At 53.3% G+C, this 26,828-nt stretch overlaps 6 protein-coding genes across 6 annotated transcripts; 3 read left to right on the forward strand and 3 right to left on the reverse strand.

Annotated features, from left to right (window-relative positions):
- Positions 1–433: 433 nt before the first annotated feature.
- Positions 434–1,696, reverse strand: A1O5_02977 (uncharacterized protein; the record flags this gene model as incomplete). The annotated part of the gene is made up of 1 exon (XM_007743590.1): positions 434–1,696. The coding sequence occupies one exon, from the start codon at positions 1,694–1,696 to the stop codon at positions 434–436; it is 1,263 nt and encodes a 420-aa protein (XP_007741780.1).
- Positions 1,697–3,619: 1,923 nt separating this feature from the next.
- Positions 3,620–5,634, forward strand: A1O5_02978 (uncharacterized protein; the record flags this gene model as incomplete). The annotated part of the gene is made up of 2 exons (XM_007743591.1): positions 3,620–5,325; positions 5,385–5,634. 2 exons carry the CDS (start codon positions 3,620–3,622, stop codon positions 5,632–5,634), a joined length of 1,956 nt encoding a protein of 651 aa, XP_007741781.1.
- Positions 5,635–8,406: 2,772 nt separating this feature from the next.
- Positions 8,407–10,569, forward strand: A1O5_02979 (uncharacterized protein; the record flags this gene model as incomplete). The annotated part of the gene is made up of 3 exons (XM_007743592.1): positions 8,407–8,845; positions 8,908–10,238; positions 10,318–10,569. The coding sequence occupies 3 exons, from the start codon at positions 8,407–8,409 to the stop codon at positions 10,567–10,569; spliced, it is 2,022 nt and encodes a 673-aa protein (XP_007741782.1).
- Positions 10,570–12,116: 1,547 nt separating this feature from the next.
- A1O5_02980 (uncharacterized protein) lies at positions 12,117–14,062 on the reverse strand (the record flags this gene model as incomplete). Its single annotated transcript, XM_007743593.1, has 2 exons — positions 12,117–13,874; positions 13,934–14,062. The coding sequence occupies 2 exons, from the start codon at positions 14,060–14,062 to the stop codon at positions 12,117–12,119; spliced, it is 1,887 nt and encodes a 628-aa protein (XP_007741783.1).
- Positions 14,063–16,434: 2,372 nt separating this feature from the next.
- On the forward strand, positions 16,435–17,434 carry A1O5_02981 (uncharacterized protein; the record flags this gene model as incomplete). The annotated part of the gene is made up of 4 exons (XM_007743594.1): positions 16,435–16,480; positions 16,549–16,597; positions 16,653–17,110; positions 17,166–17,434. 4 exons carry the CDS (start codon positions 16,435–16,437, stop codon positions 17,432–17,434), a joined length of 822 nt encoding a protein of 273 aa, XP_007741784.1.
- Positions 17,435–20,773: 3,339 nt separating this feature from the next.
- On the reverse strand, positions 20,774–26,308 carry A1O5_02982 (uncharacterized protein; the record flags this gene model as incomplete). Its single annotated transcript, XM_007743595.1, has 1 exon — positions 20,774–26,308. One exon carries the CDS (start codon positions 26,306–26,308, stop codon positions 20,774–20,776), a length of 5,535 nt encoding a protein of 1,844 aa, XP_007741785.1.
- Between the last annotated feature and the right edge of the window lie 520 nt (positions 26,309–26,828).

Below are 26,828 nucleotides of genomic sequence, written 5' to 3' on the forward strand. Positions count from 1 at the left end.
CTGTCCGTAGTCTATGCCAGAATCGGAGAATCTTTGCCCGGCATGCTTTCGAAAGCGGGCAACGACGACACATTCCTGACTTGTTGACGCCGGAGGAGGTATGTGCCAACGCCCTTCCCTACAAGTATGTATTTACGCCAGCTGGCAGTCAGACATACCACAGCATCCGATGAAGTACGAACGTCAATGCACGGATCTCGGCCCTCGTCCGTAGCCGTGACGCTCAAGACACTAACTTTTGCCGTGAGAGAAGCTGCCGATCTCGCAATGTGCCAAAGGACTCGGCGTTGACGGAAGCATGTTACAACTTTCTCTGCCAGGTAAGATATCCTAAGACCTCAATCAAGCGTCATGTCATTTGCACCTACCATGCTCCAATGGTTCAATTGCGTCGTCCTCATCCCATCCACACCGAGCACGCACTGCCCGAGACTCATTTTGCTAGCCGCTGGCTCGGCTTCAAAATCCCTCTGTCACCACCGCCGCCTTTTCGCCACAGCCAAAGCGCCTCGACCGCGAGCGCTTTGGCACTGGCATGTCCAGACTGACGGTTGGCTTCAGCCATTATGCTCTCGATTGGCCTCTCTTTCTCGATAACGGACCAGAGCGCTTCCTGAAGTTCGCTGCCTCTGGCACCAAAATCTCCTCTTCCCAGCCTGTACAGGATCCTACCTAGCGTTTGATAAGCCAAGCATCGCTGGTTAGGCAACGTAGACCGTGCGAGCATGGCAAGTTCTGGTATAGTGTACCCAGCGCTGCTAGGCGCCTCACCGTGATGGTGCAGCCCTTCTTTCACGTCCACCTCTAAGCTCTCCTTCGGCGGTATTAGGCGGCCATTAAATCCAAACCGGAGGGCAGATGCCAGAAATGACTCGTTTTCGGGGTTGTACAGTGACGCTTGATCCTCCTCTTCAGTAGGATCGTGGAGCCAGCTCAACGAGGAAGGGTCATGGGGCGTATCAGGAAAGTAATGTGTTTTGAGGTCGGCGAGGAAGGAGGCGTCGGCCGAGTCTAGAGGCACGTAGTCGCCTGCTGAGCGAGGAGGAACGGGAAAATGCATCAAGGGGCCCGGGGGTGAGTTATGGGCGGACTCTGCATGGCCAGCAGTATCTTCATCTGTGGCAATTTCGGCGACGGCATCGTTCTCGAGCTTCTGATCGCCATCTACACCTTCGGCAACCCCCTCAGGCCAAGGCTTTTGGCCTACTTGATCTTCATCGATATTTGCACGTTTGAGGAGGCGTTCAAGGAAAGCCGGATTGAGATTCCGCGTCAGCTCAGCCCGAGCCTCTTCGATGTCTTCCATCGACATTTCGGCTATGCGTCTCTTGTTTTCCTCACTGATCTCGGCCTTCTGCTGCTGATCCATGTCGAGCCCATACTTCTTGCCCACATGATGCCTGATTGCTTGATCTGAAGGCTCGACTGTGGTAGGGATCGAGGGACGAGGGGGTAATTTCCCAGATTGGTTCCTTTGTTTGAAAGCAGACACGTGGCGGCGTGGTTTGTGCTCTGGGAAACCGGCTTTGGAGGATTTTAGCGAAGGCGCAGGAGGAACAGAGTCAGAATCGTGCTCTTGGATTTCTTTGATGCTGAATGCAGAGTGCGAGGGTTGGTATGCATCTTGGTCGATAGGCTTAAGTGTGAAATCATCGGCCTCGAGATCCAATTCGAAGCGTTGACCTGGTATGGCCATGGTGCTGCCACTCGCGCAAAGAGAACGTTTGTCGAGGCCGGAGCCGCGCTCGCGCAGTTCTGTTGGTCTACTTTGAATTAATTAGCACGAATGCGGTCTAGCCGAGGCTTTGCGGTGAATTCGACGGCGAGGCCAATGAGGGTGGGCGACAGGGTATATAGCGCAGTTTGGTGGCGTTTGCGGTGTGCTCCCCTCATATTTTCAAGGCCCAAGACGCACAGCTCGCTGCACCTTTGTGAAAGTGACTGGTAATCTAATGCAAGATCAGCGAGTAGCGGCAAGCCGTTGGTCGTGTTATTGGACAGAGGCACCGAAGAGGGAACCGTGCTGAACAGTGCCACATACCTATGTACTTTGGGATATCAGATTGTGCGTGCGGAATGGTATAGCCGACTTGGCGCAAGCCACTAAGTACTTGTAGCCTGCAGCAGGGGTCGGGGAGGGGGGGGGGCCGGGATCTGGCAGCCACCCCGGTGGGTCTGGTTGGTGAATCCGATCTTGGAGGAGTTCCTGCTGAGAGATTCAATAACCAGACACCCCCGGGAAATGATGAGCGAAGAAAGAGGGGGTGGATGTGGTTGAGTAGGCGGTTGTTGATACCTTTGTTGTTGCCTAGGGGCTTGGGTCTCAGAATCCTCTGGGAAGTAGCCGAGTGTTTGAGGAGGAAGGTGAAATCGACCAAAATGAAACCGAAAAGGAGAGCAACTGAGGCGGGACAAGTGCGGGACTCCGGATGACTCTGTAAACTGGGCTGTCAGACATGCTTGTTATCGCCCATTGCCTCACCAAATGCCCCTTACGCCTTGCCTGTCGCGGTCTGTCATTTGGATCCCATGTATCTGTCTTTTGCCTTTTATTTTCGTCCCTTTTTTTTTTTTTTTAAAGCTTGCTTGTTCGCTTTCTTGCGTTATCCAGGAACCAGACCCAGACTCGAACCCAAACACTCTCCACCATCGAACATCTTTGATCGCCTTTACTATTTCGCCCATTGATTTGGCCTGCACGCCTCACGCCTCACGCCTCACCAGACCTCAGCGTTTCCCTTCGTCTTTCCGCATGTGCTGTTCTCTTTTCTCTCTCCTCTCTCCCGCTCTACCTCGTACCCTCCCTGCTTTCCCTCTTCTCCCTCGTGTTGTAGTTCCTTACCCTGGCTTTTGTCTTCCTGATGCGCCTGGTGATTTTACGTTTGCTATCCACCCTGCCCTTCTGACCATCTGCCTGTTTGTCGCAGCTGGTCTGGCTCTGGCTTTTGTTGCCTTCCATTCCCATCTCGCTACCCATCCATCCCTCCATCCCTCCATCCCTCCATCCCATCATCCCATCATCCCCCCTCGCCCTCGTCCCATCCTTTTCAACCCTTTGTCATGAGCCCTGGTTAGCTATTAGCTGTTAGCTGTTGTGCTTGGCTTCATACATATATCTCCCTGTCTTCCCACCTCTGTGCCTTTCTTTCCTCGACTTTTTTTCTCTCTTCCTTCTCCTCCTCTGCCGTGCTGCATGCTACATTACCGTTTCTCTAATTTTGATGTTCCATGTTCCCCAGTCTGCTCCATCCGCGCGTCCACCATTGCAAATCCTCGCCGCTAGCCATAACCGCCTTCACCACTTATTTCCCGTTCCAGCGCGTGTTTTCACAACCCTTTGAGGCCGTGCAGTAAAATTCATATCCGTCACCACCAACTCCAACTCCGTCCTTCAGTTGTCTCTTTGTATAGCATCCTAGTCACCAACCCCAATTGTTCACCCATTTGCCAATCACCGTCATCCGTCTCACCAATCCATCGATTTGGTATTTCGTTCACCGGCATCAACGCCTCTCCTATCTCCTTCCGCTGCACATCGGTCTTCGGCTTCTGTCGATGGCTTGCGTGTGAGCCTGCGATTTAGGACTGCTCAGTAAATTGTGGCGGATGAAAGCTGAAAATGGAAGTCCATGACACCAGGAGCTCCTCCAACGATCTGTCCAGCGCACCACCGAGCGATGCCGAGACTACTCCTGGCCCTTTGAACTACGTCTCTGCGCATCGCGACATGGGCGCAGCAGGCAACCTTGGTGTTGCAAACAGCTTCGCTGGCCGACAGACGCAAGGCAGTCCAGGTGCAGGTTCAGGTGCATCACCAGCCACAGCTGCAGGCACACGCCAAGACCATGGCGCAGTCGCGCCAGCGCAGCCCGTCAGGAGACCCCGAAAGAAGCGAGATACCGACACAACCGAAGAGAAGAGACAACGACTTTCTCGCAAGCCCCGAGGAACCGCGACTGCTACTACAAGTACAGGCTTACGCAAGAAGACCGCAATAGAGCCGCTAGAACAAAACAGCACTGTTTTCATCCCCCGTCAGAGTTCGGGCCTGCAGACATCCACTCTGATTCAACCAGTTTCCTTCTCCCCTCCAAAACCCGCCGAGGGCCGCCGAGATGAAGCCGCCAAGTTTACCCAATCTGGCCTCACGATGCACAAACCACCGATGCGTTCTCTCACGCCTCCCCATCAGATCCGGGAATACATACCTGACTATTCGAGACCCGTTAGTAACTCACAAGCCCAGGCTCCGGCTCCGGCTCCAGCTCCGGCACCTCCTTTTCCTCCTCCTCCTCCTCAACCCTCCACTCCGCGCTCCACGAGCATGTACGACCCCATCAGATCTGTCCAGCGACCCGTTGACACCAATCCACCACCTACCCACCCAATCCAACCCACCGTCACTCCTCCAAGATCGGCCTACAATCCAAGCACATCTCCGACCATCTCCAACATAATCGATCACCCTCCGCAAACCGACCTTCCCACCGCTACAACCGTTGTTACGCATCATATAAAGGCTGAGCCTTCTTACGATCAGGCCAATGGCAGGGTGGTCGACTCGCCAAGGATAAATGGCAGTTCAATGGCAATGGATGCAACAACAGATGCAACAATGGATGATGCTGACCGCGTTGTACCCGATCAAGTTCAGCCCAAAAAATCCACGTCTTCGAGAAAAGCACCCTCGGAAGCGTCCACTCGCCCCGCCTCTCCGAAGCCTGCGCGGTCAAAAGAGCAGCCGCCTCCTCCGTCCATGGGTTCTGGACTTTTGTCGGCCAGTCTGTTCGGCGGTGATTCGGGTAGTGACATGCCAAAGGGCTCGGAAAAAGGCCCCAACATCGTGCTGCATATCGACCTGAAAGACCCTAATAACCGAGTTATCAACTTTGCCCGTATGGCCGAGGAAAAGTACGGCTTTGCAGCCTTGTACCCTCGTCAAGCCGCCCAAAAAGAACGACTGGCCAAGATTGCCGCTGCTGGAGCTGCGCTGGAAAGGTCAGCGTCAGGCAGCAAATTCGGAGGCACATCGGCGGGAGACAGCGGCGATGAAGATCTCAGCGTTGACATTGAGCGTGAGTCGGACAACGACCGGGACGTAGCAATGTCTGGAATCAATGACGGAGGAGAGCCAGCTAACAGCGGGACCGACGGCCCGGGGCCAAAACGTCGGCGGCGAAGAAAGGTGGAGGAGTATGATCAGGACGACCCCTTTGTTGACGACAGCGAATTACTCTGGGAAGCGCAAGCAGCGGCTAGTAAGGACGGCTTCTTTGTCTATTGTGGACCGCTGGTACCAGAGGGCGAAAAACCGGCCGTCGAGAGGTACGTACTTATCTGGTCATCGAAAATCTCTCCTGGTACACTTAACTGACGCTATGCAGGGCGGATGGCACCATCAAACGGGGTCGTGGCCGAGGCCGAGGTGGTGGTCCTGGATCTCGCGGCGGAAGAGGAGGTGCTGGGACTTCTGAAAGAACCTCGGGGAGAGGCGGAGGGCCTGGTTCTCGAGGAGGAGGGATTACACGAAAGCCTCGAATTACGAAAGACGACCGAGCACAAATGGAGAGAGAGAAGCTTCAACGAGAGAAGATGGCGCCTCTGGTGGCCAAGCCCAGCGCATATCCTGGTTGACCAGCTGGGCAACACCACCGGACCTCTCACGACCAATATCCTAAGACGGACATGCTTTGGGGTTCGACAATCAGCGATGTGATGAGTCATGAAATAGATATTCGTTGTCCAAGGGCGAGCTGGGCGGGAAAGGCAGGCTTCAGGCTTCATCGGTCCTGAGGTTGCCAGGTCGGAAAAGCGCTGACATGTTTGTTGTTGTAATCCAGAGTGGTGTATTCTAGTAGGTCAAGCCATCAGCGGTGAGGGATGTCAAGCACTCGAATCACACCATTTCAACAACTCAAGACCATGTCTTTGAAAATTGTTGTTCTCTTTTGATCGAATACGGAGTGCACCGCGCACCTACTTGTACAGTGTTTCGGCGTTGTGGCTTGATTTAGTGCTGGTGCAAGAACGTCATGGCGCATCTTTCACGGCAAGGATCAGCAAGGGGGGGGGCTAAAGGGGGACCACTAGGCCTAAGCCATGAGCATGGAAAAGCGCAGATTCCCATGGCCCAAACGCTAATGTGGGACCGACCACGACCGCCACGCCGAGCAAGTGCGATCAGAGCGACAGTCGAAAACAAGATTTGGTTGGGCCTGTCCGGAAGGGCTGTGTGATCGACAGCACTGTGATCCCCAATCCCAGAGGGCGACGCACCTGCCGAAAGGGCTCACCGACCCAGCGAGCAGGACTCACTGGGTTTTTCTTTCATTCGATGTTGCCTCGTCATGCCGTCTTTGCCGATCGCAGGTCGCCCACCAGCCCTTAACTGGGCACGGATAAGCCTTCCAACGGGGCCCGAATCAGCAACCAGCCAATGTCTTATCCAGGGCGTCGCCGCCAAATGGTTCCCCTAGTACAAGTAAGGACCCAGCTCGCCAGTACCAGTACTTATTAAGTACTTGTACTTGTAAGCAAGTACCTAAGTACAGGGTTCCCTAGCTAGAATCCATACCGGCAATCTCCCCAGAACTCGCCTCGTCCACTAATCACAGCGAGGCCGCTCCAGCAATGCAGATTCACCATCGCCGGCTTGTGGCTGCCGGCGTGCGTGGTTCCGACAATTTTCTGGTGCGAGCGAGAGGCCCATGGTCGCTGGGTGGCTTCTTCCACTGGCTCGTAGATCCGCCAACTGGCATCTCCTCTTCATCCTCCTCTCCAAACCCTCTCTCGCACTGACCCTCGCTTGCGTCTGCGGCTGCTGACTGGCCACCCACCACCCACGGTACACGGTTCGACAGTCCTGACTTGTGTCTGCTGAGGCGTTGAGTGCTGCTGCCCGCGCTGTGTCTATCCCCATCTAAGTAATTGTCCCAAGCCTGGCAACCTACAACTTACTGTGGACACCACAGCATCGACGCATCCTCCTCTTTCATCGCTCTGCTCTCCTAGCGCACCTCAGCAACCTTGACTCTCTATCTCGTCGCACGTTGGGTCCGACGGTCTCGCGGCAAGCATGTTGTGCAAGCGGCCACTCTCACTGCTGCCGTTTGACCTGTCCTTCCCAGGCTAACCGTGCTTTGCCTCGCCACCGGCCGCATCCACCATCTGCCTCTTCCCCTCATCCCGATTCACTCACCGTGGTATCCAAGTCCCATTGGAGCAGGGCGTAAAAAGAAACAGGAAATTCATCATGGACGGCTTCTCAAGCTTCTTTGGCCAGCCTTATCCGGGGGCGGATCCACAAGAGACTATGGACGGTTACACGCAGGACGACACGATGAGCGGCATCGATCCCAGTGGCATGGAAGCTTCAGCTTTGGGCCAGGCGCAGACTCTGCAACAGATCATCAGTCAAAACAACGCCGAATTGATGCGCCGAAGGAACACTTTTCAGTCCCAGTATCGATCGGGCTCACACGACCACAGTCGCAGAGCCTCGATGCTCGAGTTTTCTTCGGCCATGGACAGCGACTTGGCCAATTTTCAGTTCGATCCAAACCCTCACGAACCCGGCCTGACCATAGGCCCGCCCAGTATCATGCCGATGCCAAAATCCCTTGACCCGCGACGAGTCCGTTCGCGGGAGGACTTGTCCTTGAATACTCGTTTCTCTCAAATGAATACCAATTTCGACCACATGCCGCCCGTCAACTTCTCTCCGGTTATGGTGCCGAGCACCTCCGTTCCCCTCGAACCATCCACCGCGTACATCGCGCCAAGTATGGATATGGCAATGGGTTTTGACCACCTAGCGGGAAGCTCAAGGACTCCAGCCATGCAATCGGGACCGATGCAGGATGCCATCTATTCAGCGTCCCCAATAGAACAAAGCTTCTCGATTCCTTATCAACCCGTCAACCATGATCCGGGCGGCGGTTCGTTGAGCCCCCCTGGTCCAAATTCCATGGCTACTATGGTCCCAGCTATGTCCTCAATGCCCGAAGGTTTCCCAGGGACTTCTCAGCAACTCCGAAGGCAAACCCCCATTACCGCTATTGCACCGGCTCCTCTCTCCGCAATGGCTTCCCCCATCCACATACAGGACTCTCCGAACAGAAGACGATCCGTAGATGTTCCAATAGCTTTTTCCTCAAAAGGTACCCATGACCTTGCAAAGTCGGGCATTGGCTGTCCCCCATACTGATGTGCTTCCCTTAGATGTTAATGCCGCCTTAAGGACTATGAACCCTCCGGCTCTGCCTCACATGCCGCCAGTGCAAGGTGGGCAGCTTCAGCATCCCAAGTTTGCCAACGCCTATTCTTCTAGCGGGTTTGATATGCTTGGAGTTCTGGTGAGTCAAGTCCTGGAATTGTGCTCCTGGATTTCGTTAACAGTCGCGATAGATGCGAGTTGCCACGAGACCAAGACCCGAAATTAACATTGGCCCCGTTGACTTATCCTGTGCATTTGTTGTTTGCGACATTGAGAAATTTGATCTACCCATCGTTTATTGTTCAGAAATGTTCGAGCGTCTGACAGGGTATACGAAACATGAAATTCTCGGTCGAAATTGTCGCTTTCTCCAGGCGCCCGATGGAATAGTGCAGTCGGGAGTGAAGCGGAAATACGTCGATGACAGCTCGGTTCTCTATCTGAAGAACCAAATCTCGAGAAGGGCAGAAGCACAATTGAGTCTGATCAATTATCGAAAGGGCGGACAACCATTCATGAACCTCCTTACCATGATCCCGATCCGATTTGACTCCGAAGATTATAAGTTTTATGTTGGTTTCCAGGTCGATCTTGTCGAGCAGCCAAGCTCCGTGTCCGGGAAGAACCCAGGTAGGACTTGCTCCCAAGACTCGCAAATCGTACAGGCAAAGCCGTACTAACTTGTCCAATAGACGGAACTTATGAGATCAACTACAATCGAAGCTCGCTGCCAGCTTACCATCTTCCCACCCCACCCGATCCAACTCAGGCGCTGCACGACATAGGCCAGACTGTGTCTCCGGACGAAGTGTCCAGGCTTTTGGGCACTCTCGGGCGTGGCGAGTTGGAGGTGTCAAAACGCGTCTGGGACAAGGTCCTGCTGGAAAACAACGACGATGTTGTGCATGTCCTTTCCCTAAAAGGACTGTTCCTTTACGTATCTCCTGCAAGCCGAAGAGTCCTAGAGTACGATCCCAGTGAACTTGTCGGCGTAGGCTTATCCTCGATCTGCCACCCTAGTGACATTGTACCGGTTACCCGAGAGTTGAAGGACACCCCCCCTGGGGAGCCCGTGAGCGTGGTCTATCGGATTCGCAGGAAATTCAGTGGGTACACGTGGTTTGAGGCCCACGGGACTCTATACATCGAACAGGGAAAGGGCAGGAAATTTATCATTCTTGCCGGACGAGAGAGACCGGTCTATGCCTTGGATCGGACCGAGCTCTCGACAGATGGCAATCTCGGCGAGAGCGAGTTATGGTCCAAGATCTCAACATCGGGGATGCTTTTGCATGTGTCTTCTACCTCTCGAGTCATGCTCGACCGGCTTCCTGAAGACCTTGTCGGAACAAGTTTACAGGCTTTGATGAGACCAGACTCCAAAAAGGAGTTCCTACGTACGCTTGAAATCGCACGAACTGGCGAGAAGGTGACATTCAGGCATGATCTTCAGAATCGGAGAGGCCAGGTCCTTCACGCACAAACGACACTCTATCCCGGCGATGCTCGGCTTGGTTTCAAGCCCACCTTCCTGCTTGCACAGACCCGCCTCCTAAAGATGACGCGCGCTGCACTCTTGAGTCAGAAGTCGGCGTCGGCGACAACATCAAGGGGTGACCGAGCATCGGCGGGGTCTGGAACTCCAGCATCACGTCCGGACGGGTCTGTCAGGAGTCTCACGGAACATCCCGGCCCGCTTTCGCAGGCAGGCAACCACGCCCTGAGTCTAGGCAACCAAGACGAGGCCCTGGCCTCGGAGAACAACATCTTCGATGAGCTGAAAACTACCCGAAGTTCCAGCTGGCAGTTTGAACTGAGGCAGATGGAGCGTCAAAATCGGTTGTTGGCGGAGGAGCTTCAAGCATTGCTGAGTCGCAAGAAGAAGCGTAAGAGGAGAAAAGGGCTTGGCCAGATCGAAAAGGATTGTGCCAACTGCCACACTCGAGTCACACCGGAATGGAGACGAGGCCCAAGTGGCAACCGTGATTTGTGTAACAGCTGTGGTCTGCGGTGGGCCAAACAGGTGAGTGACTTCCAGCCCTACCACACAAGGGCGTGATTGGACAAGCGGGAGATGCAGCTAACATGCATTGTGAATGCAGAACGGACGCGTATCACCTCGCAAACCTCTAAATCAAAGTGACAAAGGCTCAAAATCGCCAGCCCAGCTCAAAGTAGTCAACAAGACCGAGCCAAAGAATGGCGAAATATCTGAGACAATTAATGGTGGCGCCGACCAATTGGCCGGGGCTACATCAGGAGCGGCCGGGCAAGGAGACGCATGGAGAAATGTGATGCCGCCAAAAATCGAAGAAGGCGAAGAACCTCCTCACCCGAGCATATTGCCAACATGACCATTTGATCCCGAGTCCTCAACTGAAATCCATTTGGTTTTGAATATCCCAGAAGGATACGGCCGAGATTTTCGAAGCCACACTCGGGATTTACATTCCGATACGAACATGGCAAAGCGCCATCGACTCTCGCGATATCGCAACGTCAGGCCCTTCGCCATGTTGGGCCCATATCGACGCATATGATCCTTTTTGTCAACCACGGAATTTCGTCCCCTAGCGGCATACCACTCCCGTGGACAAGAGAGGGCCCACGGCAAGAAAGGGCCCACGGCAAGAAAGGGCCCACGGCAAGAAAGGGCCCACGGCAAGAAAGGGCCCACGGCAAGAACCAAGAAGGGGCCCTTCAGACGCGCAGCCTCAACTATTCTCACCTACAGATCAGCAGTTACGACGCATTGCATGTGTGATGAAGCAATTTTACCGTATCATCGAATACTCAAAACGTACTTGTCTGTCACTTTTGGTCGCAAGATCTCGTCATTATGACAGCCAGTTCACGCCAGGAAGGAATACACGCATGGAATGAAATATTATGATATGATTAGGCTGGGACACTACGAAGTTTCACGATGCCGGCTATTGGGTTTGGGCTTTTTTTGTTTGATTTGGTTCGACATGCCTTTTGAATTTGGTGAAGCAGCTCCTAGACGGCAAAGGCCAGGCTGTGGCTGGGATCGGAAACGACCGAGTGACATTTCCACGATCAGATACAACTTTGCCAGCCACATGAAGCGAAAGAGCCGGACGAAATGTGAGGGGATTAAGTTGTATTCCAGCTTGCCGGGCCCAACCTATTTGGCCGCTGGGGATTCACGAGGCATGACCTTTTTCGTCTGATACGGTACACGATACACGATACACGACGACACACGTACGTATGCTATGTTTAATCACGCCTGCCTGCAAAGGAGAGAAACGAGCTAGCTAGGTACGAAATTGATTTAACTTGATCGTGATGTATTTTCAGGCTTTTGGTCCGGCTACATACCTCTGCACGGAATTATACATATCACTTGGACATACCTATGTACTCCGTAACATAGAATAGTACCTAACTAGGTACGTCCATACCGTGTCCCTGACCGAACCCAATAGTCAGGCTGTGCCTTGGGCCATTCAACGTGTCCTGCAGGGTCTTGTCTGGTCTGATTGTGATTGTGAAAACAGATAGTAGTAACTAGTTAGGAGGGTAAGAAAGAACCAACAGGTCGTCAACTTGGCCGTGGGCGTGAGCCGGATAAAATTAAGACGGTGAAGGCAGACTTGTCTGGCAACATCAAGGCCGCCATAAGGATGCAGTGGTCCGAGGACGGATAGATGGGAGGATACAAATGGGGGAAAAGGTAAGCGAGAGAGAGAGAGAGAGAGAGAGAGAGAGAGAGAGAGAAAGCAAAGACACAGGGAACAAACGGTCACGGTCACAGTCACAGAAACACAGCCTTAGATAACGGAAGACAACAAGTTGGGAAAAACAAATGAAATAAAATAAAATGGGTCAAAAGGCCGGCCGCAATTTCTTACCATCGTCTCTATCATACTTGATGTCATATCGGCTGTTGCGCCAAATGTCCCTTGTAACTGCTACCGCTCCTGGGATCCGAGTCCAGGACCCAGAACGAATCGCGACGACGCAGCTGCACTTGCTCCCCCGAGGCCTGCGTCACGATCGAACTGACCTTGTTCGAATTGGGGGCGCCGGGGATAGTGTTTGAAAATGAGAAGGTCGTGCTAGGCCGACCCTGTCCGCCGGGAGGAGTGCTGTGGGGTTGTCGTAGTTCGACCGCCGGTGCTGTATAGCGGAAGAGGAGAGGGAGTGTCGACTCCTTCCACACCGCCATGCCGTTGCGATGCGTGGAGATAATCGTCAGCACGAGCCCTGCCAGCCCGAGAACGACGAGGGCCAGCGGATAACTGATCCATTGCCAGCGTACTACGATCACCGCCTCGCTGTGGAGAGTTGTGCCAGTGGCGACGCTGTCTTGCAGCTGCTGGAAGCGACCCGTCAGTGCTCGCCCGACGCCATCAACGATGTCGCTAAAATTCCCGTTTCCGTCGATTGCCTGCTGACCCGCAGAGCTCCAAGGCCCAGAGACTTGGCTGAAGCCGGTCGAGGAGAAATTGAAGATGTCTCCTTGCTGAGCGGGGTCTGAGTACCAGTAACCTCCGTAACTGTAAGTCGTATTTCCCTCGAGGGCGATCCGGAGGGCTTGGATAAGCAAGAATGCCCGACCCTGAGCGTCGTCATTGCCGGCGTCATAGGCGAAATAATTGGTGCCGTTCACTTCTGTGTTCCAGCCTGTCAGAATGCGACCATCGGGTTGATTCTGATTGATGATGATGGCGCCGTAGTCTGTGGCTGCTGCGTTGGAAATGGTCGTGCCGGAGCGAACGGCCGTGTCCATTGTCCGCACACACGGTGTAAAAGCACATTCTGTGGCACCTTGGACCACCAGCTGGTCGAAAGAGGAGGTTGTGTTGATATCCAGGTAGCCCATGGCAAATAGAGGAGAAGCGATCCCAGCATATGACTTGTTGTCCCAGCTCTTGCCCCAGTGACTGTCGGGCGCAGGGTCGATATTCAGTGGCCACACCACGCGGCGGGGATAGCTCACGAACCACTGCACGGCGCTCGCCAACGACAGGTCAAGGGATACGGAGACATCAACGGCATTGCCGTGTGGGAACGAATAGGTTGGCGTCCAAGTGGTGGAGGACGACGTTCGATTGCTTTGAGAGAACTGCTCAAAATGGGAGGTCAAGTTGATCTTGTATACGTCTCCGCCGAGTTTGACCTTGTCCGTCATGTCTTTACACATAGTGCACATTGCAAGAGTGTTGTACGCCGGCCATGTGCAATTTCCACTGGGGCAAATGGGATTTGGGATTGCCCCTGCTGCCCCACCAAATGCTCCGATCAAAGCGCTCAATGACAAGCCCGAGCCACCCAGATTTCCAATCACTGATTCATTGTATGAAGTCGGAGTACGGATCGAGGCAGGTTGGGAGGAAATAGCGGTGTCGCGAACTACCGTGTTCAGAACTTGTTGAAGAAAAGGTTCAAAGCCCAGAGCCAGGACGGTGACCGATGCGGCGAGCAGAGCTCGGAGACTGCCTCGGCGACTCAGGATGAGTAGAACAGAACCGTACGGGCCGCGGCTGGCCTCTTCGAAAGCGTCGACGGTGTTGAGTGGCCGTGGTTTTCCAATGAACCAAAGCCACTTCTCTTGACGTATAGCGGACGCCAATACTGCCAGCAGGGCAGCCTTTGCAAAGCCCGCGAGAAGAGACACGATTGCGTTGATCTAAACCAGACATTAGAACGGCTGAAACTGAGGGGGGCAAGCCAACACGGACGACTCACCGTCAACCCATCTGGTAGATCTGGAACAGGCCGGTTGTCATATACAAATAGAATGGCGGCAATTGCAGAGAGAATGCAGATACATAGCAGGGCTGCTGACAATTCCCATGCCCAATTGTCCAAACTCATCCGCGTCCACCATGACGGCCGGCTTGCGGTACCCTTCGAGGATGTTGAATGAGATGCCACTCGACTCCGGGTGCTAGATTGACTGCTGGAGAGTTCTTCCATATCCACGTTGTTGGACCGGTCGCAAAGAGGGTCAGTGCTGCTTTCGGCAGGGCCAGCAGTAAATCGACGCCATAGCTGACGGTATATATCGACGGGCATAAGTCCTGAATCCTGCAAATAGCACAATCTCTAGCGTCCAGCTATGTAGGCAGCTGCGAAGAGGCGGGTTGACCAACAACATCAGCCACAGGATGGCGAGTCTTTCAAGTAGGGGCATTTTGGCAGAGATGGGGGCGAAATACATCGCTCAGACGGGCGGTGCTCGAATGCAGGGGAAACCACCGACGCGCAAAAGTCATACCGAGTCACGCTGGGCCTTAACGGAGTGGGCATTTCCAATACTCCGTCCTTCGTTTCATAGAACACAAGAATCATCGAGAAGACGGACAGAGGATGAAAGTTTGTAAGCGCTGGACAGCAGCGATGGCAAGAGTCTGGGGGAGGCTATATTTGTCCAGGCCCGTGCGGCCGCATTGGGGGCCTCAGCGGCACGAGAGGCCTAATCCACGAGAATACGCACAAGGCTGAAGGGGGGGGCTGAGAGGGAGGGAGGGAGGAACGGATGACACGGAGAAGGGAATAATTGGAGGGAGCATCTGTGGCTGGGGGACGAAGTTGGCGAAGTTGGCGAAGATACCTCGTACTGTACTTACGATGGCTGGAGAAAGTGAGTGATGATGGTGACGAGGGGGGCGACAAGCAGGACGGTGATGGTCGGTTAGAGGAACAAGAATGATCGACAGTGGTGACAATCAGTCTCGGCACCTTTGCTGCCCAACTGGCTGCCTTGCTTCCTGGGCTTTTCTAGGTAGGTACTGGGTACAGTGCCTACTCGTTACAGTAGGCTGAGTGTCGGTGGGGGGGGGGGGGGGGGTCGAGGGGCCCTAGTTGACTTCTTAGTTAAGTTCTGGTGCTTCTGGTCACCCACTGGCGGTTGGTGGTGGGACACCGAGGGGCACTCGTCCCCCTAGGCTAGTTGCTAGGGTTGCCTAGGGTTGCCCAGGGCTTGCCTATTCCTCGGCCCATTGGCCCTGGACCCTGGCCCCGCACACCCTTTGGCCTCTTTCCTAACGGCTCACCAGGCTGTTCCGTCCAGTCGGTGTTTCAATCATCACTCTCCTTGTCTTCCCCTGCTTCCCCGGCAAAGCTTGGTCCCTTTATGATCCTTTTTATGATCCCTTTTTGTGCGCAAGGAGCAGGAAGAGCCTGCGCTTTTTTCCCCCATGTAACTCTACCATCTCGCTTGAGCATCACTTCTGTCCTGTTTAAGCCGCCTCGTTGATGCTGACGCTACCAATCGCGATAGACAGACCATCATTCCATCATGTTGACTGACTCGATGCCGGATTATCCTCGTTCCAATGCCCAACTGACTGTCTTTGGAAAGCCGCGTCCCACATCTCGGCGCCCACACCCAATGCCCTGAGCAGGATCCTGGTAAAGAGAAGGACTACCCTCCAAGTACAAAGTAAGTAAGTACAAGTACGGAAAGTGGGCGTGTGGGTGCCAGTGTGAACCCCCCTGGTCGCAAATCCAGCCTTCCCGAACCTCGTCTCTCACACTACCTGCTTCAACATTTCCAACCACACATTTCTATCCTCACACTTCCCCCTCTCCTCAATCACACCCCAAAGTCCTATTGTCACTTCCGATACACCCAATACCCAATACCCAATACCCTGCGCCTCCTATATCATTCAGTGCGACCTTGGTCATCAACCTCATCGGCCAATCCGTCAATATCAACATCCCACGGGCCATCCTCGCATCTGCCTCCTGCACCTTTGCGCCCACTCCATCCCACTACTAGTAGCAACCTGCTTGCATTCCTCGACTTCTCCGGCCCAGCATTAAATTGCCTCCCACTTCAGTTCCGACTATTGCGAGTCTCTTGACTTTCTCGTCCCGACTTCTTGCGACAACGCTGCGAATCTCTTTCTCGACCTCCTGACCATCGGGTCGTGGCTGCGTCGCTGCTCTGCCCCTGTCAATACGAATAAAGCAAGTCCTCCAGTGCAGATCCAAATCGTGAGGACCGGGACGCAAATAGTCCTCGGAATCCATTCCAGATCGCATCCGTGCGCAGTACCCCATCTCTCAGATTGTCGCTTCGTCACAATAAAGGCTGCTCCCACCTTCTCCCGGACTTCGTCTTTCTGCAAGATCGCAGCTTCCTCGACTACAGTGGGCAGAACCCTTCACACCAGCTCCAAAGTGCTTTGTTTCAAGAGGGGGACCAGTCTGGTAGACTCCTCGTCGACCATCCCACCATGGCGGACAAAATCTCCATCACCATATGCGGCGACGGAGGTTGCGGTGCGTTTCTCGCCTTTTCCATGCCGCTGGCGCATGCAGAACGCTTGGCTGATGTTTCTTTTCTGCAGGCAAATCGTCCATTACACTGCGCCTCGTCAGATCCCAGTGGACTTCTGAGTACGTCGCTCCCCTTGCCCCTCTCACAAAAGGGGGCCTGCTAACTCTTTAACAGATATGATCCCACCATCGAGGACTCGTACTCGGTGACTCGAACAGTGGACGGCTTAAACTATTATCTCTCACTCACTGACACGGCCGGTCAGGAAGAGTACCGAAGTTTGTGGGCTGCTTCCAATCTCCAGTCTGACGCCTTTCTCCTCGTGTACGATATCACCAACGCTGCCTCTCTCGACGGGCTTCAGTGGTTTCTCGACATGATCGACATCGAAGCCGAGAACAGAGTCGAAGAGAACTCCAGGTTGCTCCGGGAGAAGGGAGCCAAGGTTCGCGGCAGGAGAGAAGATGGATGGAAGTTTCCTCCCATCAAGATCGTTGCCGGCAACAAATGCGATCTCAAAGATGCCAGAGTCGTCAGCAGCAAAGTGGGCTGGGAATGGGCCAAGAGCAGAAACTGTGGTTTCATGGAGACAAGTGCTCGAGAGATGGTCAACATCGAGGAGACGTTTGCCCGTAAGTGGACCCTGCACTTCCACCCACCACAGCCGCCGCTAACGTACTTTGACAGTGATCGTTCGCAGAGTCGTTGAGGCGAGGAGACAACATGGTGCTGGTGCCGGCTCCTTACCCCATCAACCACACTTTACCTCCAAGGGCCATACTCCTAATGTTAGTGGTGCCGGAGTGTCGACCTACCAGATGCCGGCCTCGATGCAACCAAATCGACAGCCATCCATCCCCAATCCCCTACCACCCACCGAGAAATCAGGCTTCGATGATGACAACAACAACAGCTATGTCCCGTGGTGGAAGAAAGTATTCTGCTGCCGAGGTTGACTCATATGAAAATACATGAGAAACTTCTCACCTGTACAACATGGTGGCGCCTCTTCTACATGGCATGATTTTGATGTTGTAATATTAAGTGACAGGAGAATACCTAACGACGCTCTTAGTGGCTGAACTCCTTCGATGCGAAGAGAGTCTACCACCTGTATCAACTCGGCAACTGGGATTGGCGAAAACATTATCTCCAGTCACCGGCGAGCTTGGTCGGTTTGCGCTCGGCTTTCAGAGGCCGGGACAGTGCGAACCCCCAATACGAAACTAAGGACCGCCGCCACCTCATCACCTTAAAATCAAGGACGGCTATCCATTGGCAGACACTGGCGTTCAGAGGCACCTACAGGATTACTCTGGTCTTTACCTACAAACATGATTCGAATTTCCAGCCGCTCTGCATGCCTGATTGGAGGTCAACAGACTGGCAAGCACTGAGAGAGCGGCGTGACTGGTCTGCTTCTACAGGAGCAGCGAGCGCTCAGCCGACAGTCTATGTTGTATTCAAACGTGATGTATTTTTGGTGGGCGTGGGGATATAGAGGTTTCCAGGCAAGACGTGTTTGTGGCCGCGAGGCCGAAAAGTGAGTTTTGAAGATGTCGAGCGATGTACACTTTTGCTATGTATCATGCTACTTTCATTTGGTGCTGGAAGTCAGAATTGTCGATATCTCTGGAAGACCTTGCGACGGGAGAGCGGAATATGAGGACTGTGTATGGATACAAGAGAGACAAAGTTCGAATCGGACTAAGACGGAACGCTGCAATGCCTTCCACCACGGTTATGGCGTGGGTGGTGAAGCGACTGAAGCCGAATTAGGCTGGGGACAACAAGGATGTGTAAACAAGTATTTGAGATATGTTGCACTAGAAGTCAATGTACTATTGTTGTAGTATACCACCTTTCCCGTGCCGTGATTGAGTACGAGTAGAAGGCCCCAAAGCGATATATGGTACTGTCTGTATATCTGTGCCCAAGCAAGCATGGCAGAGTATTATTCTTCTCGTCTTGTTTCTGTCTATAGGGTAGAGTCGAGATGTTCTGAAGTGCCGAAGACGGAGCCAGAATTACTATACCGAGTACTTGTGAAGGGATCTCCTCCCCAACAACGACGTAGTGAACTTCTTCGACTGCATCATAGGCAGACCCAGTCTCTCTCGCTGATGCAAAAGATGCGCTCCAGCTTTGAGAGCGTGTCGATCCCCTCGTCGTCCTGGCCCGAGAAGACGTGCACGAGGAAAGGGACTCGAACTTGGGGCGGTCCGTCGTCGTTGAGTGTGATGCGAGAACTGTGATGAAAGCAAGGGCGCTTGTCAGATCAGACTCTGCATCGCTGGATCGGCGTCGTTGCAAACCTGAACGGTCGTCGAGTATATCGTCAAAGCGGATCTGCTACCTTTCTTCCCATCTCGCACGCCGTCGACATGCGAAGAGGTACATATGTTCTCCTCGACAGGGTGCGAAAAAAGTGTGCAGATTGATCCGCAGGCCGCATTATCCGTTGCGCACGTTGTTGACGTTGGGCCCCTCTTGTCGTGTGTCCATCGAGGTATTGGTGGAGATCGAGCCCTCGTACGAGGCCAACTTGGTCGGCGTGGCTTCATTTGTACTTGTGAAGCCGCGGGGCGGCGAGCACGAGTCTTTCCAGGCATGACTCCGCCGAAGGGAGCTCCTCCGCCCGTCGAACCCCGGTAATAACGGACATGGTTGACCAGGTGGTGGCGGAGTACAGTTCTGGGGATTTCACCAGCACGGCTCGCCCGTCGGAGACTCAAACGAGTACGAAATCGTGCTACAAACAAGCGCCTCGACAAGGGATGCGTCCGGTCGAGAAAGGTACTTTCTCAACTGTCGGTAGCATCTGCTGATCATGCGTGCTCATTATCCTTAGATTGGCCAGTGGCCGAGTGTTTGCGTCTGGAGCTGTCGCCTCGTGATCGACTGCTCCTACCGATTGTCCACATAAGCAGTCCTCGTGAAGCGCACTGAGCGCCCACCAATGCATTGCGGACGACGGATTGATGGCTCGCTCAATGCAGTATCAGGTTCCATCCACAGAACCGGGTCTGCGCCAGCTGCACAGGCTCCAGGGCGCTCGGCAGCAATATTGGTGGAGTAACTGCCAGTCTGTCTGACTCTCAGGGACTTTGGAGGGGATACTGTATGTCGTGATAGAGGCCAGCTTCAGGGGTACATAGCTGATGTGCAGTTTGGTCCTGGTCCAATGCTGGGATAGGCATTTGTATTTCCAGCGTGCGCGAAGGCAGCGTCGACATTTGAATGTCTCTTCGTCGCACTTTAATCTTTGGGCTACTGCGTTCTAGGGAAGAAGATTCGGTTGTGGACAGCTTGGGCCTGAAGGCCTGAAGAGCAAAGGATGATGTCGTAGCCTTGTGGGCTCGTACATGAACACCGCCCACCAATAGCGTCGTGTTCTGGCAACCTTAAATATACAAGCATCGACACTTCACGAGGCTGAGATCCGAATGCCTTCAGCTTGTTCGAGAGAAAGAGGGCAAGACACCGCGCTGCGAGGCTTGCTCGTTCCTCTTGTCAGACACAGGTATACCCGGAACGTCAAAATAAGACATACGGAACAAAGGCCCCCACGCTCTTCTTACTGACTCGTAGATTGGACAAGGCACAACACTCTCAAACCGACGCAGTTCATATACAGACAGGCCGGCTTCTGCCGAAGAATAAGTATACTCCGTACACAAACAAACCAAATACTATGCAAAATCACCCGGGCTCAAGTATAGCTCGCCACAACGCAGCAAACCCAGGCGTGTCCATGCCCCTGAATGCTCGAACGCCAGTATGAGATAATGACAGAATTCCTGTGTGCTCTTTTTTTGGTCGGCTGTAGCATGACTGTTAAGACAAAGTGCAGGACATCAAACTCTTTCTTTTTCACTGAAACATGACCTTGTCCTTTCGTGCTGGTGTCTGGATCTCTACAAACTTAGACCTCTCTGCCTTGCCCCTCTCTGTGGACCCCCTTGATTCGATCACCTTATGATATAACCTGCCAGAAAAAGGAAAGATCCAAGAGAATGAAGTGTAGGGGTCCGGGGTTGTTTGCATTCTCTCTCGCAGAAGGTATGATCAAATACTAGAGAATCAAGCGTTAGTTTTTCCATTCGAGGCCTCCACGTTTCGCCCAATTTGTGTGGCGACGTTTAGTGGAAACACTCACTAGATTTCGATCGGGCTGATCTGATCAAAGGGGAACAACCAGTTGCTTCCGGCCTCCACCTTCTCCAACCTAAGCAATAACAATCGTCAGCACTTGTACAAATGGTGTCCAACTCACACTCGACGCAACTAATCACTTACCAGTCATAAGGCCAGACGACAAGATGTCCCTGGACGCAACCTAACAGGTCCTCTGCCTCTTCGATGGTCAGGATGTCATCGCTAGCGCTGAAGTCACGTCTACTAGACCTAGTGGTAGCTCTTCTGCGTCGACGGCCACTGCCACCAATGTTCGCGTTCGCGGCCGCGGTTTGAGCAGCATTCTGGTTCACTGCCTCCGAATACCCAACAAAGGCGCCGTTTGCGGTTGGTGGAGTGCCGTTTGATGTTGGTTTCTCCCTGTCCACCGCGGTTGAGCTGAGATTGCTAATGGGTTGCTCGGTGCTGAAGTCGTCGTCTTCTCCGGTCCCGCTGCCCTCGTCGGTGATGGCCTGTCCTTCGTGGACAGTCTGTAGCCCGGCCTTTTCTTCCGTCAGTGTTTCCTGCCGATGCAGGGTGGGAATCCCTTGTCTTTCAGCCTGCGCTTGATTCGTTTCCGCAGCCCAGCGCCGAAGTTTCTCTTTTTCGGCGTCTTCATGAGCGCTTTTCGACGCTTCGCTAAAAACTGTCTTGATTTTCTCCTTGACATCCTCGGTTGCCTTTTCGATATCGGCGGGGATATGGGTTACAGCTTTAATTTGCGCGGCCGGATGTCGAGATCCGGCTCCTGGTGGACCGCTTTTAACGACAGATCCAGCTCGAGAAGGATCGGAGACCTTGTCCTCCCTCGGAAGGTCATTGCCTTGCAGTTGGTTGAATCGCTGTTCATATGCCACATACTGATGGTACTCATCCCAGTTACGCACTTGATTATCTGGCATGCACCGGAAGACAGTGCGGTATATTTTGGTATTATTCTCTGCCACCGCATGCCAAGTGTCGTAGAAGAATGTGTCATGGATCGGATCAGTCATGGAATCCCGATCGACTAGCGGCCGTCGGAGCTCGTCCATCAGAGGATGAAGTGGGCGTGTCGAGTCCTTTGAACCAACTTTGGCGAGTGTAGGACCTCCTATGTCCGAATCGTCGCCTTGGGGCAGAGGAGGCAACTGCGACAACATAGGTAAGCCCAGTTGAAGCGTATCCATCCGCCTCAAACCCGGCTTCGGAGGCAACGGAGGGTTTGGTGTCTCCATCTTGATCACATACGACGTTAGGCGAAGCGGTTCACCATGTTTTCGTGGATCTTGCAACGCAGCCTTGCCCTCAGAGTCGAGGTCTGATAATAGAACCTCCTTATTCCCTTTGACAAGTGTGCTGTCTCTTCCATCCCCAAATCCTTTGGCGGCAATCTCAGCCATCCTGTCATATCCGTGTCCTTCTACATCTTGCCTGTGGTGAGGATCGCCGGTCACGCGTGGGTCTTGAGTCACGCCGGCTCGCTTCGATTTGAGATTTGGGTTGCCCTGTTGCTCCCAGTCCACGTCGTGGTTGAAGCTCCGAAATTCCTCAGTGCGTTGAAGCAATTCTTCATGCAGTTCTGTATCTTGCCCATGCAGCGGACTTAGCACGTCATCCACTTCAGAAAGGGTGCTGCCAAAAGCGTCCTCTGGGGTTTCTGATCGGACTGACTTCCTTGATGACTGTGCTTTGTTGTGTTCTGCTTCCATGACTTGTGCGTCTTCCATGATTTTGTCAACATCCAGGCCAAGGTGTTCACGCATCAAACGCATGCGGAGTGTATGCGGGAACCGACCAACCTGATAAGGCTTGCCGTTCATCGTTGACCAGACCATATCTGTATCACGCACAATAGCCGCACATTCGGAATCGCGATTTCCCAGCAATGATCGTTCATTGATGTTCGCGGACCCGATCAATGCAACCCTGTCATCAACCACCATACATTTAGCATGGATGTAGAGTTGTTCGGTCACAAGGGTCTTGCGTGGGCCAATTCTACCCCATTGGCGAAGGCTGTAGAATTGGATATATTCTTCAGGGTCGACGCCAACAGCCTTCAATCGACCAAATATGGATGATTCTCCACGACAGATACTGCGATATTGATATTGCATAATCAATCGCACGCTCGTCCCGCCTTCCTCCTCGACCGTGTTCTGGAAACCAGGAATCAATGGAATGATGATCACAGCTTTCCAAGCCTCCTCGTTCTTGCTGGCACGAGTGATACGTTCGACAAGCGCATCACCAATCTTATTGTGTACCGTTGCGCCTTCCGTCTCACAACTGGAGATAAAAAACTGATTTTCAATATAGACAAAATGCTCAGACTCTTCGATCAGCTTGATATAGGCGTTCATGATGCTGTGTTCCGTCTTGTCCGGAGTGCCTAGTGACCAAGGCCCGGCGGAGCGGCAAATCTGGACTTCACATGTTCCATCGAGACCAAGCGCTTCCAAGTCAGTTGGATTAAAGTCTGGAGGGGGAAGCAAGAACGGCGTCGGACGTGTTGGTTTGCGCTGCCGCAGAATATAGTTCCACCTCTGGACAAAATGTCTAGTCAGGTCACGAGCCGGTTGCCCGACAACCTGCATTGAAATATCATGCCACGGCATTCTGGCTACCCTTGATCGGTCGTACATCTCTTCGTATGGCTTGTTAAGCGCATAGAAGTCTTGTATTCGTGGATTAGAGTAGTCCTTTCCCGGCCACAGTTGGCAATGGTCTGCGTCCTTGGGTTCGTCACTCGGCTCGAAGCCGGTGGGCTTGTCATCAACAAGTGTGTGTTGAGGAGTATCCCACCTGCCAAAGCACAAGTCAATACCTCCGACAAAGGCTACGGTGTGGTCAACGATACATATCTTTTCATGATGCGCCCAGAAAAAGGTGTTTTGTCGGAATTGGTTGGGTGATCTCTGCACAAATATATTCGGGTGGAGATCCAAGAGAGAGAATTTGGTGTACTGAGAGTCTATTGGAATAGCGGCGTCGATGTTGCGATAGACAATCACAAAAATCTTGACCCCCTCTTCGGCTTTCCTCTTCAGCAATCGATCAAGACGCCATTTCTGGCTGATAGCAGGAGGGCGCCTCATATACAACTCCGGGCTGAGCCACCAGTCATGGATATAAATGACGTCTTTGGCTTGGTTTAGGGCGCGAGATACCACCCACATGTGGTCTCTGCCGTCAACAAGCCACTGGGCAAAGCATTTCGGTCTTACTGGAGCAAAGCTGTCGAATCTGTTGATCTTTGCCCAGGGTGATCCCGCAACCATTTCTCTTATGGACTCCTCGAATTGTTGTAACTGGCGTTCGTTGTTAGAGATGAGTTTCAACTTTCTTTCCGAGTTGACCAATTTCAGTCGATGGTGTTGTGGATGTTTTGCAGATTCTTTTGCTGCCTCTGCCAGTTCCTTGGCACTTCTCTGATCGCTCGACCGCAACCTCCGGGACTGTATCGTGAAGTCCGAATCGAACAAAAACACATCATATATATGCATTTGCTCCGCTGAATCCACACAGACGACATAACTGTGTCTGACCAGAAACCACTTCGGAGTATGTCGCTTCTTAAACTCGAGGGCGTTCAAGGCTCTGAAATCAAGCCCTTTAGCCGATCGGATGAGCAAAAGCCCTTCTTTGCCATGCTCGCTACCCTCAGCAGCAAGACGCACACCAAGAGCCGATATTTCCAAAAACCTGCACAAACGATTGCTCTCCGGACGAAACAGCATAAACTGTATCATCTGTTGCAAATACTTTTCAAGAGTCTTGCGTTGGCGCTCGGCAAAAATCTCTCGACGTGTGCCCCCGGGAGTTATAGGATCGTGAAGTCCTGCCACGCTCGACTTCCGTCGTCCTGGTGGGATCCCAGGTCGAGTCTGGCTTCGAGGAGTTGGCCTTTCCGTGTCTGTTGCAGTGCCTGGTTCGGTATCGTCACCGGCGTCAGCCTCTTCGTCATCACCTTCATCGGCGAATAGTCGTAAAGATTTCAGATATGGGAACACCTCCAAAGGAAACTTTGGCATCTTCTTGCGCCCGTCGCTTCTTAATCTAAGTCTCCCAGTGTTATAGGCGGCTTTATATCTCAAATGCAATTTAATGAAATCCCCAAGCGATCGTTTGATGACCCATTTCATCCGATTCGCACCGTTACCATATTCGCATTCGATCTTGAAGATCAGATGCCGTAGGACCTTGTCCTCGTCATCCTCCCTGGTTGCTTTCTCGTCCTTAATTTTGTGCTGGTCGACTTCGCTGTCCGTGACCTGGACCTTGAGCTGTTCCAGAAGCACCGGCACCCTCCTGTGATTATGCTCGTCACGCTGGAACATACTGGCAAGCATCAGAGCCGCAGGAGCTCCGGCAGCCAATTCAGCGAGCAGGGCAGCTGATCTCTGGACTTCGGGAGTCGGGGGTTTCTTCCTACTCTGGCCCAGCGTCTTCAAACTGTTCTTAAGTTGCCTCCATTTGGCAGCACTCAAGGTTGAACTTCGCTCGGCCAGCATCTTTCGGCGAGAGGGTGTTTTAGGAGTTTGCGCTTCGCTTGAACCAGCTTCTCGAGAGGAAGTGATGCCGGAAAAATTCAAGAGGGTCAAAGGCCTTCTTAGACCCTCTGGTGTAGTATCACCTGTCTTTCTTTGACCACCATAGCTTAAACCACGAAGAGGATGACGAGGTGTCCAACCACTGTTATTAGTGAGCTGTTTGCGTCCTTCGTCCTCGGAGACACCCTGGGTGCTGTTGATCATATCGGTATCCGTGGCTCTTCTGATCAGCATACGAGGCCTGTCCGTCTCCGCATCAGAGTTGATGGGAGCACTTGCAAAACCTGGACGCATAAGACTGTGGGGAGATGATGGCGCGGTTTCAATGTCATCAAAGCGTTGTATTCTCCGCCGGCGTTTCCGAGTCGCCCACTGTGACACGCTGTTCTCTGCAGCACTACTTTCATCCGCATCGGCGTCGGCTTCAGCGCCGCTATCCTCCTCCAAGGTTGCGGCGAGCCCTGTCTCATTACGACCAGATTGTGTAGGAAATTGGTAATCGACATCCTTCCCCTCAACAGAACGCCCACTCGCAGACAGGCCGCTCGGAGACCGACTGTGACTGAACGAATAGCCCTGAGGTATAGCCAGTGCCCTTAACCTAGCATACAAGGAGTGAGGCTTGTCTTGATCTGAACTATCTCCTCGGCCAGCTGGCGGCGTGGTGTGGCCATTGCTATGAGGGCTGATCTCTTGGGTGTCTCGAGAAAACTGCACACTTTTTCTGCCTGCCGTGGGTGTCCCATTGCTTGGCAAGGCATTGTCCGAGTCAGCGGGTTCTCTCGCGCTGGACGATTGTTCGTTCGTCACGCTTCGGGCGAGGTTGGATCCAGAGCCATAGCCTTTTTTCAAGACACTTGACGTCCCCGATGCCGTGGAGAAGGCAGTCAGTTTGTCAGGGGAAGTGTCTCGTGGAGTCGAGCCTGAAGGGGTTGGGCCAGCGGCGGGAGTGTTGCTTGATCGGGTGTTGGAAAGGATTGCAGGGCCGGGTTCCCCATTGACTTTGAGGGCGGCCTGGAATGCTGGTTGCAATTGCGCACTCTTCCCTTGTAGTCTCCCCCGATCAGTTGCTGCCCCAAGACCCATGGGGTTTTGCTTCATCTCAGCCGTCTCTGCCATGGCAATAGGAGCAGGCGGAGAAGGCAAGCAGATAGGGATAACTGAAACACCACAGTTCCTCCTCTTCCGCCGCTGAAGTTGCTCTCAGATACAGTTTGTCATCCTTTTTGTGTACGCATCTCTTTCATCGGACGATTTCAATCACGAGGACTGGGGGACGGGAGTTCGAGCAGTCGTGCCAATATCGCGGTCTCGTATTGGATGGAAGAGCTGGCAGGAAAAGTCGATGGCGAGGCGGGGAGCTGTCGCCAAAACTGCACCACTGTTAATGCTTCTCATGTGCACACGCACCGGCGCTGTAGGTAAAACGTTCGAGGGACTGGCGCTGATTCTGAAATACAGTGAGTGATCACCTTCTAAGCAACCCGTCGGCCATGCGCAGTTGGACAGCCACCGGTGGAGAACGTCAACATCGGGAAACCGCCAAGGCGGGACTCCTTTTCAAGCCTCCCCGCACCCAAAAACTGAAATTGCTAGCACCGTGGATTATTACTGATGGATGGCGAGGCTGTAACATGCA

This window comes from Cladophialophora psammophila, assembly GCF_000585535.1.
Source record: "Cladophialophora psammophila CBS 110553 chromosome Unknown aczJe-supercont1.4, whole genome shotgun sequence".
Lineage (NCBI taxonomy): Eukaryota > Fungi > Ascomycota > Eurotiomycetes > Chaetothyriales > Herpotrichiellaceae > Cladophialophora > Cladophialophora psammophila.